We start from the raw sequence: 18,712 nt of genomic DNA, 5'->3' as shown, positions 1-18,712 counted from the left end.
AAAGGACAGTTACCTTAGATATGTGTTGCTCATGTCTATTCCACAGTAGGTGTGCATGTTCGCCACATGCACCGGTGCCCAAAGTTTTTCCCTTAGCAGTACCCGTGTAGGGGGGGTGCTGCTGCAATGCCTGGAGTGGCGCCTCTATAGCGTGCAGTAAGGGGAGCCTCGTGCTCCCCCCACCCTCAGTTCCTTCTTGCTGGACCAACTCTGACAGAGGGGAAGGAGGACGGGATGTGGAATAGACATGAGCAACACATCTTGAAGAACGCCAGTTACAGAACAGGTAATTTTCCTTTCTTCTTCGAGTGCTTGCTCATGTGTATTCCACAGTAGGTGATTGCAAGCTACGTCTGATGGAGGTGGGTAGGAGTTCACAGATTCCTTGGCTGAAGCACAGCTCTACCAAAGCCATCGTCATCCCTGGCGTGGGAGACAATCGCATAGTGCGACGTGAACGTGTGTACTGAGGACCAGGTAGCGGCTCTACAGATGTCCTGGATAGGGACATGGGCCACAAAGGCAGTCGATGAGACCTGAGCCCTTGTCGAGTGCCCCTCACGATAGGTGGTGCGGGAACCCCTGCTAGGTCGTAGCATGTGTGGATGCACGATGTAATCCACCTGGAAAGCCTCTGGGTGGAGGTCGGTTGACTCCTCATCAGGGTCGGCTCCAGGGGTTTGGCCGCCCCAAGCAGCCCAGAAAAAAAAAAGCCGCGATCGCGATCTGCGGCAATTCAGCGAGAGGTCCTTCGCTCCAAGCGGGAGTGAGGGACCCTCTGCCAAATTGCCGCCAAATACGTGAAAGTGCCACCCCTCTCCAGAGTTGCTGCCCCAAGCACCTGCTTGATAGGCTGGTGCCTGGAGCCAGACCTGCCCCTCATGCGGTCAGCTGAAGCAACAAAGAGTTGCAAGGACCTGTGGAACGGCTTAGTCCAATCCAGATAAAACGTGAGCGCCCTGCACACATTGAGCATATGGCATGAGGCATGAGGTTTGGGGCAGAGGACAGGTAGGAAGAAGTCCTGGCCCATGTGAAAAGCGGAGACCACCTTAGGGAAGAATGCAGGGTGTGGGCAGAGCTGCACCTTGCCATTGTGAAAGACTGTGTAAGGGGAGGGGCCGCAGGTCAGGGCCCAGAGCTCCAAGACCCGCCAGGCTGACGTGATAGCCACAAGGAAGGCTCCCTTCCATGAAAGGTGAGACCACGAGCATGTGGCCAGAGGTTTGAACGGGGGCCCCATGAGATGGGATAACACCAAATTTAGATACCACTGAGGAACCGGGGTTCTAGCATAAGGGAAGGACCAGTCTAGCCCCTTGAGGAGATGTCCAGTCATGGTGTGGGAGAAAACCAAGCAGCCCTGGACTGGCGGATGGAATGCCGAAATAGCTGCCAGGTGCACCCTGACAGAGGAAGGTGCCAGGCCCTGAGTTCTAAGATGAAGGAGGTATTCAAGGATAAGTTGGATAGGGGCAGCCATTGGGCAAGTACCCCATTCGCCCGCCCACCTGGAGAACCGGGACCACTTCGCTGGGCAGGCTCAGTGCGTGGATGGCTTCCTACTTTCTAGGAGAACATGCCTGACCCCCTCAGAACACCTTGCCTGCTTCGCATCTAGCCATTGAGCAGCCATGCTGTCAAATGGAAGATGGCCACGCTGGGGTGGAGGAGGTGGCTCTGATCCTGGGAGTAGGTCCGGGCGGAGTGGCAATGGCTGTGGAGGAGTCACCAGCAAGCCCAGGAAGATCTCATACCAATGTTGCCGGGACCAGGCTGGGGCAATCACTAGGATGCGTGCCTTGTCTGTTTTTACTTTCTCCAGGACCTTGCCAATGGGGGAAAGGAGTTGACCTGACCATGACAGGAGGAAGGCATCTGAGATCGCGTTCCTCTCCACCCCGCCTCTGGAACAGAACCTGGGGCAATGGCGGTTCTGTCGGATCGCAAACAGGTCTACTTGGGGAGTGCCCCACACTAGGAAGAGCTGGTGAGTGACCTCCAAGTGGAGGGACCACTCGCGTTGGAAGGAGAAAACCCTGCTCAAGTGATCGGCCTGTGTGTTGTTGATGCCTGGCAGGTGGTAAGCCTTCAGGGAGATGTTGTTGGCTATACAGAACTCCCAGAATTTGAGGGCTTCCTGGCCGAGGACATTGTCCAGCCTTGCCTGTTCATGTAAAACATTGCGGCAGCGTTGTCCGTGAGAACTCTGACCACCTTGCTGCGTAGCTGTGAGCTGAACGCCACACAGGCTAAGAGGATCACCCTGAGTTCTCTGACATTTATGTGAAGGGACAATTCCGCGGACGACCTCATTCCTTGGGTCTGTGCGTTCTCTATGTGGTGTCGGACATTAGGTCTAATGACAGGGTCAGGCCCTAGAAGGGAATTCCCTGGAGCACATTGGCCGGGCAGGCTCACCATTGTAGCGTGGCTATCACCAGCGCCGGAACCGAGAGGATCTTATCCAGTTTGTCCTGGGCCTGGGAGAACTCTGAGACCAGCCAGAGTTGGAGGGGACTCATCTGAAGTCTGGCGTGGCGGACCACGTATGTGCATGCCACCATGTGGCCCAGGAGCTGCAGGCATGCCCTGGCCGTGATGACGGGAAACTCCATGACTGAGGCTATAAGCCCCTTCAGGATCTGGAACCTGACCAGGGGAAGGGAGGCTGTGGCCTTGAAGACATCCAGGAGAGCACCTATGAATTCTATGCGCTGCACCGAAACCAATGTTGACTTGTTCTTGTTCAGTAAGAGGCCTAGGTTGGCACATGTAGCCAAGAGCAGATCCACCTGGTTCTGTACCTGGGACTGCGAGCTGCCCTGGAGTAGCCAGTTGTTGAGGTAGGGAAATATCTGTACCCCTTGGTGTCTGAGGTAGGCCACTAATACCACCATACACTTTGTGAATACCCTGGGTGCAGTGGACAGGCCAAATAAGATGACCATAAATTGGTAGTGGTCCTGTTCCACTAGGAAATGGAGGAAGCATCTGTGTCCCTCGAATATGTGGAAATTGAAGTATGTGTCCTGAAGGTCCAGGGCCGCATACCAATTGCCAGGGTCCAGAGCGGATATGATACATGCCAGAGAGACCATGCGGAACCGGCATTTTACCATGAACCGACTGAGGTCTTGCAAATCCAGGATGGGCCTGACCCTCTCTTTCATTTTGGGGATCAGGAAGTAACGGGAGTAAAACCCTTTTCACTGGAATTCCCATGGAACCTTCTCCACAGCTCCCAAGCTGAGGAGCCAACCCACTTCCTGCTGTAGCAGGGGTAAATGTGATGGGTCCCCCCTGCCATCTGAGGGAGGGAGGTGGCAGGGTGGGGATAAGACAAATTGTAGCATGTAACCCTGGGAAATGGTGTTGAGGACCCATTGGTCTGATGTTATTTGGGACCATTCCGCAAGGAACACAGACAAGTGGTTGCTGAAGGCAAACTATATTGGTAGGAGAGTCCACTTGGGGGCTACCCAGGCACCCTCCTGCAACCAGTCAAAAATGCCTCTTGCCTTGCTGCTTGCCCCTGGAGAGCCCAGGCTGTGGGGCAGAACGATACTGCCTCTGAGGTTGCCTCTTTTGGGTTTTGGACCTCTTGTAGGCAGGGCCGGCTTAGGCCTATTCCGCCAATTCTCCCGAATCGGGCCCCACGCCCAGTGAGAATCCCTTCCCTGGCTAGAAGGGCCTTTTTAATTTTTACTCACCTGGTGGCGCTCCGGGTCTTCAGCGGCACTTTGGCGGCGGGTCCTTCGCTCGCGCTGGGTCTTTAGTGGCGGGTCCTGGAAGACCTGGAGCGAGTGAAGGACCCACCACCGAAGTGCTGCTGAAGACTCGGAGCACCGCCCGGTGAGTACAAGCCCCACATGTTTTTTTACGTGTGGTTTTTTTTTTAGTCATCCCTGCTGGGGCCCCGTCAAAACTGTTTGAATTGGGCCCCACACTTCCTAAAGCTGGCCCTGCTTGTAGGCGGGTTCGTATCTTGGCTGGGGTGCTGGGACGGGGGCCTGCGGCTTAGGCTTTTCCTTGGGCAGAACATAGATCCCGAGGGTTTGAAGGGTAGTATGTGAGTCCTTCATGCCATGGAGCCTCACGTCTGTTTGTTCTGCGAACAGGTCCTTACCATCAAAGGGAAGATCCTGCATCATAGATTGTGCCTCCATGGAGAGCCCTGACAGCAGAAGCCACGATGCCCTGTACACAGACATGGCTGAGGCCATGGACCAAGCAGTCATGTCAGCTGCATCCGACGCCACCTGCAGGGCAGCTTTTGCAGTGGCAGTGCCCTCCTCCACCAGTGCCTTAAAATCCTTCTTTTCGTGCTCCAGAAAGAAGAGCTCAAATTTCAGCAGCAACCCCAACAAGTTGAACTCATAGTGACTGAGGAGGGCATTGTGGTTGGCCACCTGGAGCTGGAAGCTGGCGGACAAAGAAAGCTTCCTGCCAGTCCAGTCTTTTAGAGTCTTTATTTTTGGGTATGGGTCCTGGTTGACCCAGTCTTTCTCTATGATTTACGGAGTCCACCACTAGGGAGTTGGGGGCCGGGTGGGTATAAAGGTATTTGTGCCCTTTCATGGGCACAAAATATTTGTGCTCTGCCTTTTTCTATATCGGCACAAGGGAAGCCTGCATTCGCCAGAGGGCATTGGAGATGTTAGCTACCCCTTCGTGCAGCGGGAGGGCCACTCTGCCTGGTACCGAGGACGAGAGCACGTTGAACAGGGAGTCCAAGGGTCCCTCCACCTCCTCAGCTTGGAGTTGGAGACTGGACACTACTTGCTTCAGTAGCTCTTGATGAGCCCTGAAGTCCTCTTGCAGTTTGGAGGGGGGTGGGGCTGCAATCTTATCATCCGGTGCGGGGGAAGGGGCCGGTACAGGGCTCTGCACGTCGACCTGTGCCACGGGATCCACCCCTTGGTCAGACTCCTCGTGCGGTGTTGAGGATCCATGACCCACTGATCTATTCCTCAGAGGTCTAGATAATGTGGCTGAGGGAGCCTCCGATGCCCCCACTATCAACCGAAGGCCTGGCTGGGCGTGCACTGGGGATTCAATGGCACCACTGGTCTTGTCACTGGGGCCCTTGCCATTGACTCTGCTGCGGTACTGGCAGCACCAGCTGGTCAGGTTGGCCAGCTGGATCGTAGGGGACCACGTGTGTGTCGAGGCTCGGGTTACTAATGACCTATCGGTACCGTGGGAGCGGTATGAGCAGTGGTACTGAGAACGATGTCTGCCATGGGACCAGGACTTCGATGTCAAGAACGGTGCTACCTCGAGCTGCTGCTCCTTTAGACGCTGCAATGCCTGGATCTGCGGTGATGCGGAGCTGGCGATCCCCACTGGGAGTCTTGGGCACAGTGCCTCGAGGTGAAAGAGCTGGAGTGTGACCAGCGCCGGTGCCTGTGTCAGGAGTGGCTTTGGTAGCTCCGCCGAGAATGGGAGGAGCATCTATGGCGTCTGTGCCTGTCCCACTGATACTCCCTAGTTGGTGTGGAGCAGTGCCTGGAGCTCCACTCCGATGGCACCTGACCAGACAACCTGGTGGGTGACAAAAGCAGAGGCTGGAAACTGTATCCTGACAGGACACTGAGCGGCGAGCGGGTCTGAGAGTGGTCCCCTGACCGGGATTTGTGTTGGGTCAGCGTCGACTGTTGAGAGCCCAGCAGTGGCTTGCCTCCAGAGCGGGGTCCAGGAGCCAGTGGTGCCCCAGGCACCTGCAGAGTCATAATATCCTTGGCCACCTGTAGGGCCTCCGGTGTCGAGGGCATCTGGACATCTGGAGAGGCCTGAGTCGATGCAACTGGGCTGCTCCACTCGATCTGAGTCAGAGCTCTAGAGCCCGGGGGGAACTCGGGCTGTCTGACGCGGGTCTAGCCTCATCCCCTGCTTTCTCTCAACGCTTCTGAGAAGATGGAGCCTTTCTCTGCTTCTTCGATGGGGAGCGGTGCTGACCACCAGGAGAGCGCCGCACACCGAAGACGAAGTGCCTGGTGCCGATTCTGCTCAGCGTACCGGGATTGGAGCCAGTGCCGACTCCATGAGAAGGACCCGAAGTCTAATGTCACTCTCTTTTTTTGTCCTGGGTTTAAAGGACCTGCAGATCTTACAGCAGTCACTGATGTGAGATTTGTCCAGGCAGCGGAGACAGTTGGTGTGCGGGTCACTTCTGGGCAACGAATGCCTGCAAGACTCGCACGATTTAAACGCTGGGGTCCAGGGCATGCCCCAGCCCGAACACTAACTAACTGACTAAACTGAAACTTTTCTTGGACTAACACAGGTACGACTAATGATGAAACAAGTTCTGGGACGAGCTGCAGCAAAGCTGGAGCAGGTAGTTCCGATGCACCGTCACTGGCGGCAAGAAGAAACTGGGTGGAGGAGAGCACACGGCTCCCCTTACAGTGTGCTATAGAGGCGCCACTCCAGGGGTCACAGCAGCGCTCCCTCTACGGGTACTGCTAAGGGAAAAACTTCCAGCACCTGTTCACATGGCGAGTACACACACCTACTGTGGAATACACATGAGTAAGCACTCAAAGAAGAACTAGCAGTACATTAGTGACGTCTGATGAAGGCTCTAGATGTGTACAAGCATTCTTCAGCTATGTTAGTATAAGGTATAAGTAACTGTGATACAAAGTGACATGTTAAAAGAATCCCTCAAACACAAGGCTTTTATACAGGGTTAGTATAGGGATAGTATTCTCCGCTGCATTTAAGATCTTCCTCCACTGGTAAACATGAAGGAATTATGAGGAATTTTGATTGTGAGTCAGTCTTTTTGATGTGCTTAGAAAATATGCAAACATACAATTTCACTTATGATGTTGCAAACTCATATAATCTCAAAGTCTTATTATTCCTTTGATCAAGCCTGTGCAAATATCTGAGTGAGTGAAAATCATATTGCAAGAAGAATGTGCGATGAGGCCAATTCCTTAATATAAACATAGTCAACACTCTTAGTAGGGAAAAATACCAAAAATAGGTAGTTAATGCTTTTGGGTATTCTTGCACTGAAGGTCAAGCATTTTTTTTTAAATTTAAAAAGTATTACTGTATATAAACTGAACAGTACCAGAAAGTCTACAATCTAAAGATATACATATTTATGTTTTGTGAACAAGACTGTATACATTCAATTAATCTCAGTTTGAGAGACCTATGGCACTCCAGATATCACAGAGTTGAGAAGCAATTTAGATTCAGTAAAGTATATCATTCAAATATACATTTTAAAAATATTTTTTCACAAGTTCATCAACAAAAATTCCTGCTCGGATTTAAAATGAGGAAAAGTCAGTTAAATATAATGTGTTATTAATAATTGCATCAGATGTAAATTATGTGACACATCTGTAGTTTTCAAGCATTTAATGGTTTGAAAATGCTGATAATCAAAGAGACATTCAAGTACATTGCTTCAATTTGAAGTGTACTGTACCATATCAGAGCTACTAAATATTGCAATGCTAATGCTAACATTGTGATTCTCTGACTTCAGCTCTTTAAAATATTATCATTCTTCTGATATCAGGGATAGCCAAACTTTGTGAAAAGAACCACATCAACTAGTTTCCAGGAGATAAGAGCCACATGTAGTTTAGACAGAAGTTACATAGACCTAAATTTTCAAACTTGGGCTCCTAAATCTGTACTTAGACACCTAGATAAGAGGTCTGGTTTTCAAAGGCCATATGTTCAAAATGGAAAATTAATGCACACATGCATAACATTTGTGTGCTCTTGTATTTTCCTTCATAGAACAATTGCTGCAGGTTTTTATAGGACTACCCATCTCTGGTAATTCAGTGGATTCCACAGAAAGGCGCACATTTTTTCATCTCTACGAACTGCAATATTGTCTGCTACTTGTTTGAATTCACTGACAATAAACGTGAAGTTGCTCACCTTTCTCTTTGCTCTATGATTACAGAGAGGGAGCAGTAGCAGGCAGCCGCTCTCCTGGGGATGTACTTTGGACACACCTAAATTACATGGAGGGGAGTACGCTAACATTCATATGCCATGCCAACCATATGGAAAGTCCTTACCAAACATTCCTCTTTTCAAGTATTGTGATCACAGGGTTGAACGGCAAGGGAAGTTATGTGCAGCCTTTTAAGTAGGATACCATCCCAACAGTGACAGCTGGATTGACAACTAAAGACCTGGTCCTTGTCTTCAGCAGAACAGTTTGCAGGATCGGGTCTTAAATGATAACATGCTGATATATACTGTTCACTTCTTAGCATATGAATCACAGCTACTATTGTTAGACTGAAGGGGAAAGCACCTGACAGGCAGAATAATCTAGTTAGACAAGGTAAGGTTCGTCTCCTTGTGTTGTTTGGCGTTGCATTGGTTCTATTTCTATTCACAGCTTCCAGTGAGGAAATTTCCTTCTCAGGAGTCTAATTCCTCCATCACTTCCATGACAATAGTTCGAGGGCCAGTCAGAATGAGATTGCTCACGGTCCTGTAGTCCACATGGAGAACATTGAGTCCATTCACAGAAACCACGAACTGACAGACCTACAGAGAAAAGAGAAGGGATGTATTACAACTGCGGTGGACTTAGGCTTCTCTTTATGGTAGCAGATGCTGTAATACTGACACCGTATTCTACTCAATCAGTTCATTTTTCCAGTGGAACTAAAATTCATACATTTTTTCACATCTGCTGATACCCTGCCAATAAATAACAAATAAATAAATAAATGAAAAATAAAATAATAACAATACTTCACTGAGAGAGTTCAAATACACCAATATGCAAGGGGTTAATTCCCTGTTTAACCCACTTGCTTCTTATGTCTGAAATGATGAAAAGGGATAGGTAATGAGGCAGGCTCCTGATTGACTGTTCAACCAGATGCTGAGTACCTAAGAACCTGATCCAAAGCTCATTGAGTCTTTCCATTGACTTCTGTGGGCATTAGATCAGGCCCTACACTAGAGAGTTAATGAAGAAATAACAAAGGATAGCAGGAATCAGCTCAATTCTGATAATTATGGCGACTCGGGCATTCAGACGCTATGGTGTTGGATACTGAACCTGACCAGAACCAGCCAAGGCAAACCAGAATGATAAGACACAATGCTTAATGCTTCTCCCTCCCTGGGCCTTTTTGTCTGTAGGAATAATTTTTTTGTATGAAAGAAGACAACAGCTACATTTGGCACACATAAGAGTTCTAGAGTTTTGAAGGATTCCACCACTTAAAGGTTAATTTCCAATTACAGTTGTCAGGAATATCACTGGAAACAGGAGGATCTTTCAAAACTTTGGAATTTTTAACTACTCCCACTGTATCATTCAATTTTTCATATAATACCATGATTCACATGGTGCTTTACCAATCTATAGGACAATAAGACTCTGAACCCAAACAGTCTACAGTCTAAAGTCCTGATTAGTGCTGTTGAAATCAGTAGCACTAATACTAGTCAAATAAAACACATGTATACATGTTTGCCTAACGGCATAGAATCAGGGCCTAAAAGTGAAATCCTGATTCCACTGAAGTCAATGGCAAGGATTTTACCCTAAGAGTCCAAATCTGTGAGATGCTAAGTGCCTATAATGAATGGGAGTTAAAGTCACTTAGCACTAGACTTAGTCAGAAAGTGCCAGTTTTTTTTAAAATTTTTTTTGCAGGACATTTTTTAGAAAAACTCATTTTTTTCTCATTTTCCTGAAAATATTTTTCAGATTTTCATCAAAAAACTGACCAATTTTAGTAAGTGAAACACTGTCAGTTTCAAATTTATTTTTTAATCAAATGAAATGAAAATTTTCAATGAAAAATGGCCACTTTCTGACAAACAGTGTTTGGATGCAAAATACTTGACCTGATGTATTTAGCACTTTAAAAAGTTAGAATCACTCAGAAAGGAGGAGCCCGTGCCATTCATGCTAAAAAGGCCAGAACTGTGGATTGGAAGAAAAAGACAATGTTATTCATTCCCCAGTGAAATGCAGCCCCCTCTGAGTCTAATCAAAGTACTCTATAAAGTTACAATGTTTGTAGTTTTTGTATCAATGTTTTTTAAAGGTATGGCATTACTTTTTGTTTTTTTACTGCAAATAAAATAATTGTCACAGAAATGTTTAATGAAAAGGATACTTTTGTCGTGAATTTACTTTATTCATAACTGATAATGAGTGCACATTAAACCCATTTTAACTGTGAAAGATGTTTATATTCTAATCTGTTGTTGTTTAGGGAAGCAATATGATATAATGGTTAGAGCAGAGAACTGGGAAATAAAGTACCTAGTTTATATTACTGTTTCTGCCACTGATTCTTTGTGACTTTAGCCAAGGGTCTTAACTTCCGTGCCTCAGTATCCCTTTCAGCAAAATGGGCAACTCATGGGGCTGTTGTGAAGCTTCACTCATGTTTGTACAGTATTTTTATATTATTCACTGAAAGGTTCTATAAAAAACAGAAGTATTATTGGGGCGGTTGTTTTGTCATGTCAGGTTTAAGAAAAATTATGGATGAGTCAAGGCCATTTGTTAAAAAGCTCTCAAAACTTCCCATTACAAGAACGGCAGCAGATGTCTCTAACGGCCAGCTAGGTTTCTCCCCCTATCTCACCCCCCCCAATCTCTTCAGTGCATTCCAGGGTGGGGACTCCTGGGATTTAGCCTTGCTGGTAGCCTGGACAGTCAGCAAAGTGGGATGATGACTCTATTAGAGTTTTGATGATAAAATGCCTAGAGGGTATGTGCTTTGTCAAGAAGTCGCACCATAGACAAGACCACTGCCTTCATTTTTTATTAAAGAAACAAAGGGGAGGGAGGAAAGTTCCTGGGGGGAACTGAAACATTTTGCAACAAGGGAGCTATTATTCTGCTGTCATCCAGTTTCTAAAAAGTATTGTTGTTCAATTTCTGAACTGTTGGCTGAAATATTGCATGACAATTGCTGACAAGGGGCTTAAAGAACGGGCTAGCACCTTGTTTGCTAGATTTCTCACTTGCCATATTAGGCCTGGTGGACATAAAGATCTTGCATGAGTATAACTATGGCAGTTAGGAATGCGATTTTAACCAAAATAATAACAGTACAACTGCTAATGTGCATGCAGTTATACCAGTATAAAGGTGCCTTATGCCAGTATAGTTTATTTCTTTTCCCATATGGGAATAAGCTATAACTTGTATAAGTACATTTATACTGGTATAACTGCATCCATATTGGGGAGTTGTGCTACTTTAACTATACCAGCATAGTACAGCACAGAACCACATAGTTAAAGTGGTCTACACAAACATTTAGTTTATGGCAATCTACTTTGCACTAGCCTGCCGAGTACTGCCTGTCCCTGTGGACCCTGATGACATGCACTAACAGTTTGTTAGTGTGCTTTACTCTAGTCCCATTTCAAATCAGAGTAGATCAAAATGCACTAACTAACTGCTACTGTGTGTTAACAGAGTTCACAGGACAGTTAGTGCATGGCAAGCTAGTTGAGGCTGAATTGGACTTGTAGGCTCTAAAGTTTTACATTGTTTTGTTTTTGAGTGCAGTCATGTAACAAAAACCCTATATATTTAAGTTGCACTTTCATGATAAAGAGATTGCACTACAGTATTTGTATGAGGTGAATTGAAAAATACTATTTCTTTTGTTTATCATTTATTTGTAATAAAAATAATATAAAGTGAGCACTGTACACTTTGTATTCTGTGTTGTAAGTGAAATCGATATGTTTGAAAATGTAGAAAAATATCTAAAATATTTAATAAATTTCAGTTGGTATTCTATTGTTTAACAGTGCGATTAATCACAATAAAAAAATTAATTGTGATTAATTTTTTTGATTTAATCGCATGAGTTAACTGTGATTAATCGACAGCCCTAATAATCTTTAATTAAAAATTAATCTTTAATTCCTGGAGACTCCAGGCCAATCCTGGAGGGGTTGGCAACCCTAGTATAACAGCATAAGAGAGGAAACAGTTCAGGCAAGGATGAGATGAGAGTAATTGTGACAGGAACACATGGTTCCACAGAATAGCTGTGTGCACAATGAGCAGGCTGAGTCAAAAATGTTACTGTGAAATCCTGACCTCATCGTAGTCAATGTGAGTTTTGCCACTGAGTTCTATTGTTACTATTAATTACAGTATTACCACAGCGCCTGGGATGCTAGTTATATAACAGGCCCCCATTGTGCTAGTCACTGTACGTAGAACAAAAAGACCCTGCCCCAGAGAGTTTACACATATAATGCAAGACACACCAGAGGGATACAGACAGACAGATGGAAGAGCACAGAGAAACAATGAGACAACATTGGTCAGTATGACAGGCTGTGGTCTCAGCAAACCTAATCATTATCAAGTGCTTTGTAGACATGATGGCAAAGGAGAGTTTTAAGGAAGGTTCTGAAGAAGGTTAATGAGGTAGCTTGGAAGGTTTTTATGGGGAGTTCCTCCTAAGTGTGAGGGGCAGCAAGGGAGGTAGTGGGGAGGGCTTGGGGGGGGAAGACTAAGAGCTCTGTTTTAGCCATGAGTTTAGCTTGAACTGATGGCTAGACATCCACACAGAGATCTCAGAAGGAGAGGCTGAAATTTTAGTTTGGATCAGACACTGCTTGGGGGACAGGATTTCACCCAGAATTTTAAAAAACTATTAAATAAATAATAGTCATTCTTACTGGCCATCTGCCTACTGATAATCTGAGTATTCACTAATATTACATGAATATCATTTACGAATAAATATTTAGTTCTTAAAATAACATTCTCGTATTGATTTTACAATTAACATTAGCCTTCCTTCCTTTTACAAGACTGTTTGTAACAGTGTTTCTTTGATTTTAGTATGCACAATGTTTTAAGTTTGAGAGAAAGTCCTGAAAGATAATAAAATACCAGGAATTCCTGCAGCAACACTTGGCATAAATGAATATTGCAAAATTTCAGTGGAACAGTCCCAAAGAAGCACTTAATTTTATAGATGGCCGAATGCAAATATTAGTGAAGTCACTGAAGTAAAGAGCGTTAAATCAGGGATGAAAACTGGATGCAATACTCCATACCGTACCAAAAGTGCAGTTTTAACAGATACAAAATAGCAGATCACTTTTTATTTTAAAAAACATATTTATCACAGAATCATAGAAGATTAGGGTTGAAAGAGACCTCAGGAGGTCATCTAGTCCAACCCCCTGGTCAAAGCAGGACCAACACCAACTAAATCATCCCAGCCAGGGTTTTGTTAAGCCAGGCCTTAAAAACCTCTAAGGATGGAGATTCCAACACCTTCCTAGGTAACCCATTCCAATGCTTCACCACCCTCCTAGTGGAATAGTTTTTCCTAATATCCAACCTAGACCTCCTCCCCCTGCAACTTGAGACCATTGCTTCTTGTTCTGTCATCTGCCACCACTGAGAACAGCCGAGCTCCATCCTCTTTGGAAGCCCCCTTCAGATAGTTGAAGGCTGCTATCAAATCCCTCCTCACTCTTCTCTTCTGCAGACTAAATAAGCCCAGTTTCCTCAGCCTCTCCTCGTAAGACATGTGCCCCAGCCGACTATCATTTCCGTTGCTCTCCACTGGACTCTCCAATTTGTCCACATTCTTTCTGCAGTGGGGGGCCGAAAACTGGATGCAATACTCCAGAAGTATCCTTGCCAGTGCCGAATAGAATGGAATAATCACCTCCCTTGATCTGCTGGCAATTCTCCTACTAATGCAGCCCAATATACCGTTAGCCTTCTTGGCAACAATGACACACTGTTGACTCATATCCAGCTTCTCATCCATTGTAATCCCCAGGTCCTTTTCTGAAGAACTGGCACTTAGCCAGTTGGTCTCTAGCCTGTAACAATGAATGGGATTCTTCCGTCTCAAGTGCAGGACTCTGCACTTGTTCTTGTTGAACCTCATCAGATTTCTTTTAGCCCAATCCTCCAATTTGTCTAGGTCACTCTGGACCTTATCCCTACCATCCAGTGTATCTACCTCTCCCCTCAGCTTAGTGTCATCCATGAACTTGCTGAACAAAACCAGCCACAGAACTGAACCCTCAGGAACTCCGCTTGATACTGGCTGTCAACTAGACAATGAGCTGTTGATCACTACCCGTTGAGCCTGACGATCTAGACAGCTTTCTATCCACCTTCTAGTCCATTCATCCAATCCATATCTTTTTAACTTCCTGGAAAGAATACTGTGGGAGACCGTATCAAAAGCTTTGCTTTACCCATATCCACAGAGCCAGGTGTCTCATCATAGAAGGCAATCAGGTTGGTCAGGCATGACTTGCCCTTGGTGAATCTATGTTGACTGTTCCTAATCACCTTCCTCCTCCAAGTGCTTCAAAATGGATTCCTTGAGGATCTGCTCCATGATTTTTCCAGGGAATGAGTGAGGCTGACTGGTCTGTAGTTCCCCAGATTCTCCTTCTTCCCTTTTTTATGCAATGATATAGTACTAATCCTGGGCCCAGTGAAGTCATTACTGACTTTAACAGTGCCAGGATTTCACCCATACTTATTATCTGTGCAGTTGTGGTACCACCCAATTAACAGCAAATTTCTAGTTCATGAAGTTGCCACAAGTATGATTCAGTTTTCTTCAAGAGCAAAACCAAGTTCAAACGGATTATTGGGTTTCAGGGGATACTTCATCAATTGATAATTTCTGAAAATAGCTGGATATAGTGCTGGATAGAATCCAGGTATTTTCAATTATCCAAACTCCTACCAAATATGTTAGCACCCAATGCTAGAGACAGAAGTATCCCCTGAAACCACCCACGCCATCTGAACTTGTTTCTGCTGAGGGAGAAAATGGAACTATGCTTTTGTAAGTTCTTTGGGACAGAGACTTCCTTTTTGTTTTAGGTTTCTACAGCACCTAGCACAGTGGGATCCTGGTTAGGGTTGCCAATTTTGGATGGGCATATTCCTGGAGGTTTCATCACATGACATAATCTTTAATTAAAGAGTAATCCTTTAATTCCTGGAGACTACAGGACAGTCCTAGAGGGCTGGCAAACCTAGGACTCCCGGTCCAATGCTGGACTTGTAGGCACTATGATAATACAAATAACAAATAATAATAGCTTATGTTTAATTCATGAACTAGAATCTTGCTGTGGATGGATTGGTACCACAACTGCACATATCATTTAAAAAATAAAGTAGATGTGGCAGTGATGGGTGTCAAACCTTTTCCGATTTACATGTTAGCAAAGTGAAAAAAACCACTAACCAGTTCAGAATTAGGTCTTATTCTGCTGTCATATCTCACCACTTTAAAAAAATGCAAATACCAGGGGTGAAATTCTGGCTCCACTGATGTCAGTAGCAAAACTCCTATTGACTTGAATAGGGCAAGGATTTCATCCCCAGGCTATACACAGATCCTAGACACTTTAAACAAGAGTACAGCTTGTTATTTGTAGGTGTTAAAATCTTGAAGATGAACTGCAACGCGCATGAAAAAAGTTATCATCATGTATTGTCCCTTGTTATGTATAACAGTGCTATAATTTTTTTGTTTACTTTTATGTTAAAAATATCAGGTCCTGACTTCTCACTTTTTGCTGCAGGATTTAGGCAAGGGATGTTCAGCCGGTAAAAATTTAAAGAAGCATTTGTACAGTAGAACGTCAGAGTTACGAACACCTCCGGAATGAAGATTGTTCACAACTCTGAAATGTTTGCAACTCTGAACAAAACATTATGGCTGTTCTTTTGTTCTTTCAAAAGTTGACAATTGAACATTGACTTAACTTTTCTATTTTTTTTTTTTTAGTAGTTTAACAGTACTGTGCTGTATTTGCTTTTTTGTTTGTTTGTCTGTCTCTGCTGCTGTCTGATCGTGTAGTTCTGGTTCCAAGTGAGGTGCATGGTTGACTGGTCAGTTTATAACTCTGGTGTTTGTAACTCTGAGTTTGTAACTCTACTGTAAAACTTCATATCCACTTGCTGCTTATTTGAGGCCAGAGAGAATCTCAGCTCATTCCAGCTTCCTGCTGTGAGATCCAGACCCTTCAAAGAACTTGTCAGGGTCCTCCAAGGAAAGGATGGAAATCAAGTTTTAATCCAAAATTTTTAAGAAGATTTTTTAAAAATACTCCCCATCCAATTTAGGGTAATCATTAAATGTCATAGAGGAGCAGTAAAGGGTACCCTTTTTGTTTGTTTACTATTTTGCCTTGTAAGAAGCATAATGTACAGAATCTAATGTATGATCTTGTAAGTGAAAATGTTCATACCCTCAGCTGTCCAACTCATAACGAAGTTCCTGAAATAATTCATCCTCTGTTGAACAAATAACTGTATTCACAAGTATCAGAGGGGTAGCCGTGTTAGTCTGGATCTGTAAAAGCAGCAAAGAGTCCTGTGGCACCTTATAGACTAACAAGTATTCACAAGTACTCTGGATTGAGATACTGTCAGAGAAGATCCAAGGAAAGATGTATGTTTGCCCCCTCCAAATAAAGGGAAACACAAACAGTTCTGTGGTGGCCTGCTTCCACCCTCTTAATCTTTACATTGTCTTATTGGAAGAGGGAAGGAGGTAAAATCAGAGGTCCTAAAAGCCACCTGGCAACTTAGCATTTTGGATCCCTCAAACGTGCTTCATGAAATCCCTGTTGTATTAGTACAATGAGGGCTGGAACATCGCATTTTGACTACTACTGTACATGATCCAAAGGTTTAAATATGAGCAACATCCTTTTCAACGTATCTGAGTTTACTGCAATAAAACAGAATCAGCTACAGCTGTGTGTTCTGCTCTGTAAATATCCCTAGCAAATGTGTAATTGGCTGTAGAGTGGGTGGTGTGGGAGTAGGCAAGGATCCAGTCCTTGCATAAAACACAGGATTAGCTCTCCAGAGAACTGCAGTTCTCTTTCATTCTCTATCGAAGCGTTAAGCTTGCTTAATGTCATAACTGTGTTCCCAGAAAATGCTTATTAGAAAATGCGGGGCAATTTCCAGTAAAGAAAAATAACTTCATTTATGGAATAACAGATGTGTCCACATTACAATTCCTATGCACCCTGTTCTTCAGTCTTTACTCAGGCAAAATTCTCACTGGAGTTTGGAATAACGGGGGGCGGGTTGTTTTTGTAATAAGGGCTGTGGGTTCAAGCTATATAAATGTGAAAGTTGACATTTTCCCACAGGATTGTTTAGAATAAAGCAAGTGATTGCACTGTAAAAGCTAACAATTTAATTTTTATGGTGCTCCAAACCCAGAAGTCTCTATGACTGAGGGACAAAATTAGTAACTGAAGCAGCAACATAATAAAGTAACTAAAATAAGGTCACAATTCAACAGCACTGAGCATCTGCTTACCTAGACTCCAAGTGGAGGCAATGGGACTTTGACCATTGATTTCACTGGAGTGGAGTTAAGCCAACACTTTTGTAAATCCCATGAATAAAGTCACTTAAATCAAATAATTAGAATGGGCAAAATAGACAAATGAAACAAAGAAAGGCCTGGGGTTAGGTGATCTGAATTCTGTTTTCCACTTTGCAATGGATAGCTTCTGTGACCCTGTGAAAGTCACTGAGCTCCTGTGTGTCCAATTCTTACCAGCTATAAAAGGGACTGACCTACCCGATAGGGGGTGTTGTGCCAATTAATTTGTTGGTGTTTGTCAAGTGTTTTGTAACAGGAGTGCAATTTAGAAAGTTGCACACCAAGAAGAGGACAACCAGCTTCAATCCTCAAAGCACATTGTTAGAAAGTAGTAATAATATTCACTAAGCCCGGGAACCTACAATACTTTTGCGCATGTTTAATATTATACATCTAAGTAATCACACAGAAGTCAACAGGGTTACTCACATGCATAAAGTTAAGCATGTGTGAGTACTTGGAGAATCAGAGTGTAAGAGTCTAGAATGGGAGTCTTCCAAAAACAGATATGTGGAATAAGGGAAGATAGGGCACTACTGCCTTGGAAGACTAATGCAGAATCAGTGTACAGATGAAAACCCACTTTGCAGCTTAGAATGATTGAAACAGCATGATCAGCAAAAGTCCCAGCATGAAACACCAGGAGGTGAAGTAGCTCTAGATTCAGGTGCATTGGGAAAGCTTCCTCAACAACTCACTAATTGTATACTTGGCTTTAAGGACTATTATTATTTATTATATATCACACTTTGAGGCCTATGATAGACACTCTATAAATGTGTTAAATGAAAAGAGAAATGAAAAGAAATGGGTGAAGTACTGCATCAATAACAGAAGAAGAACATGCTTTAGGTTGGGAACGCCTCCTTTTTATGCTTGTTTTGGCATTTTTGTGCTTTTCCCCTGTATGTCTACATGTAAACTAGTTACTAAAAGCAAAACTATGCATCATGAACCTGGCGTTAATAACACTACAATCATTTGTTTAAAAAAATCAATGGGGACTAAATTTGACACTGCAGGTTGCCGAGTGTATAAAAAAGATCTGACATTACAAGGTGCTGCGTTCCCTGAACTTCCACTAAACTCTCTGCGAGTAGAGGGGACTCAGTGCCTAGCTCAAACTCTAATTCTGAACATAGGGGTTGATTCCTCAGGGGGCCCCTCCTTTGAAGTGTAGAGAAGTCTCCAAAATTGATGGGATTTAAAGGCAGTCAGGAGCAGAATCGAGCCTGTAATGCGCATCAGTGGCATTCAGCATTTCTAAGCCAAACAGCTGCTCGCCTTGTCTT

The 18,712-nt window shown here is 44.6% G+C and overlaps 1 protein-coding gene across 1 annotated transcript in view; it reads right to left on the bottom strand.

Annotated features, from left to right (window-relative positions):
- Window positions 1-6,490: 6,490 nt before the first annotated feature.
- The window catches only part of DEPTOR (DEP domain containing MTOR interacting protein), a 110,610-nt gene continuing 98,388 nt past the window's right edge, over window positions 6,491-18,712 (bottom strand). The window contains exon 10 of the mRNA XM_030553752.1: window positions 6,491-8,547. Within this exon, the coding sequence (XP_030409612.1) occupies window positions 8,419-8,547 (129 nt within the window). The 3' untranslated portion in view covers window positions 6,491-8,418. The remainder of the gene's footprint in view (window positions 8,548-18,712) is intronic.

The sequence above is a fragment of the Gopherus evgoodei genome, chromosome 2 (assembly GCF_007399415.2).
Source record: "Gopherus evgoodei ecotype Sinaloan lineage chromosome 2, rGopEvg1_v1.p, whole genome shotgun sequence".
In the NCBI taxonomy this organism is placed as follows: domain Eukaryota; kingdom Metazoa; phylum Chordata; order Testudines; family Testudinidae; genus Gopherus; species Gopherus evgoodei.
Note: the sequence above shows the minus strand (reverse complement) of the source record. Positions and strands in the feature narration are given on the sequence as shown.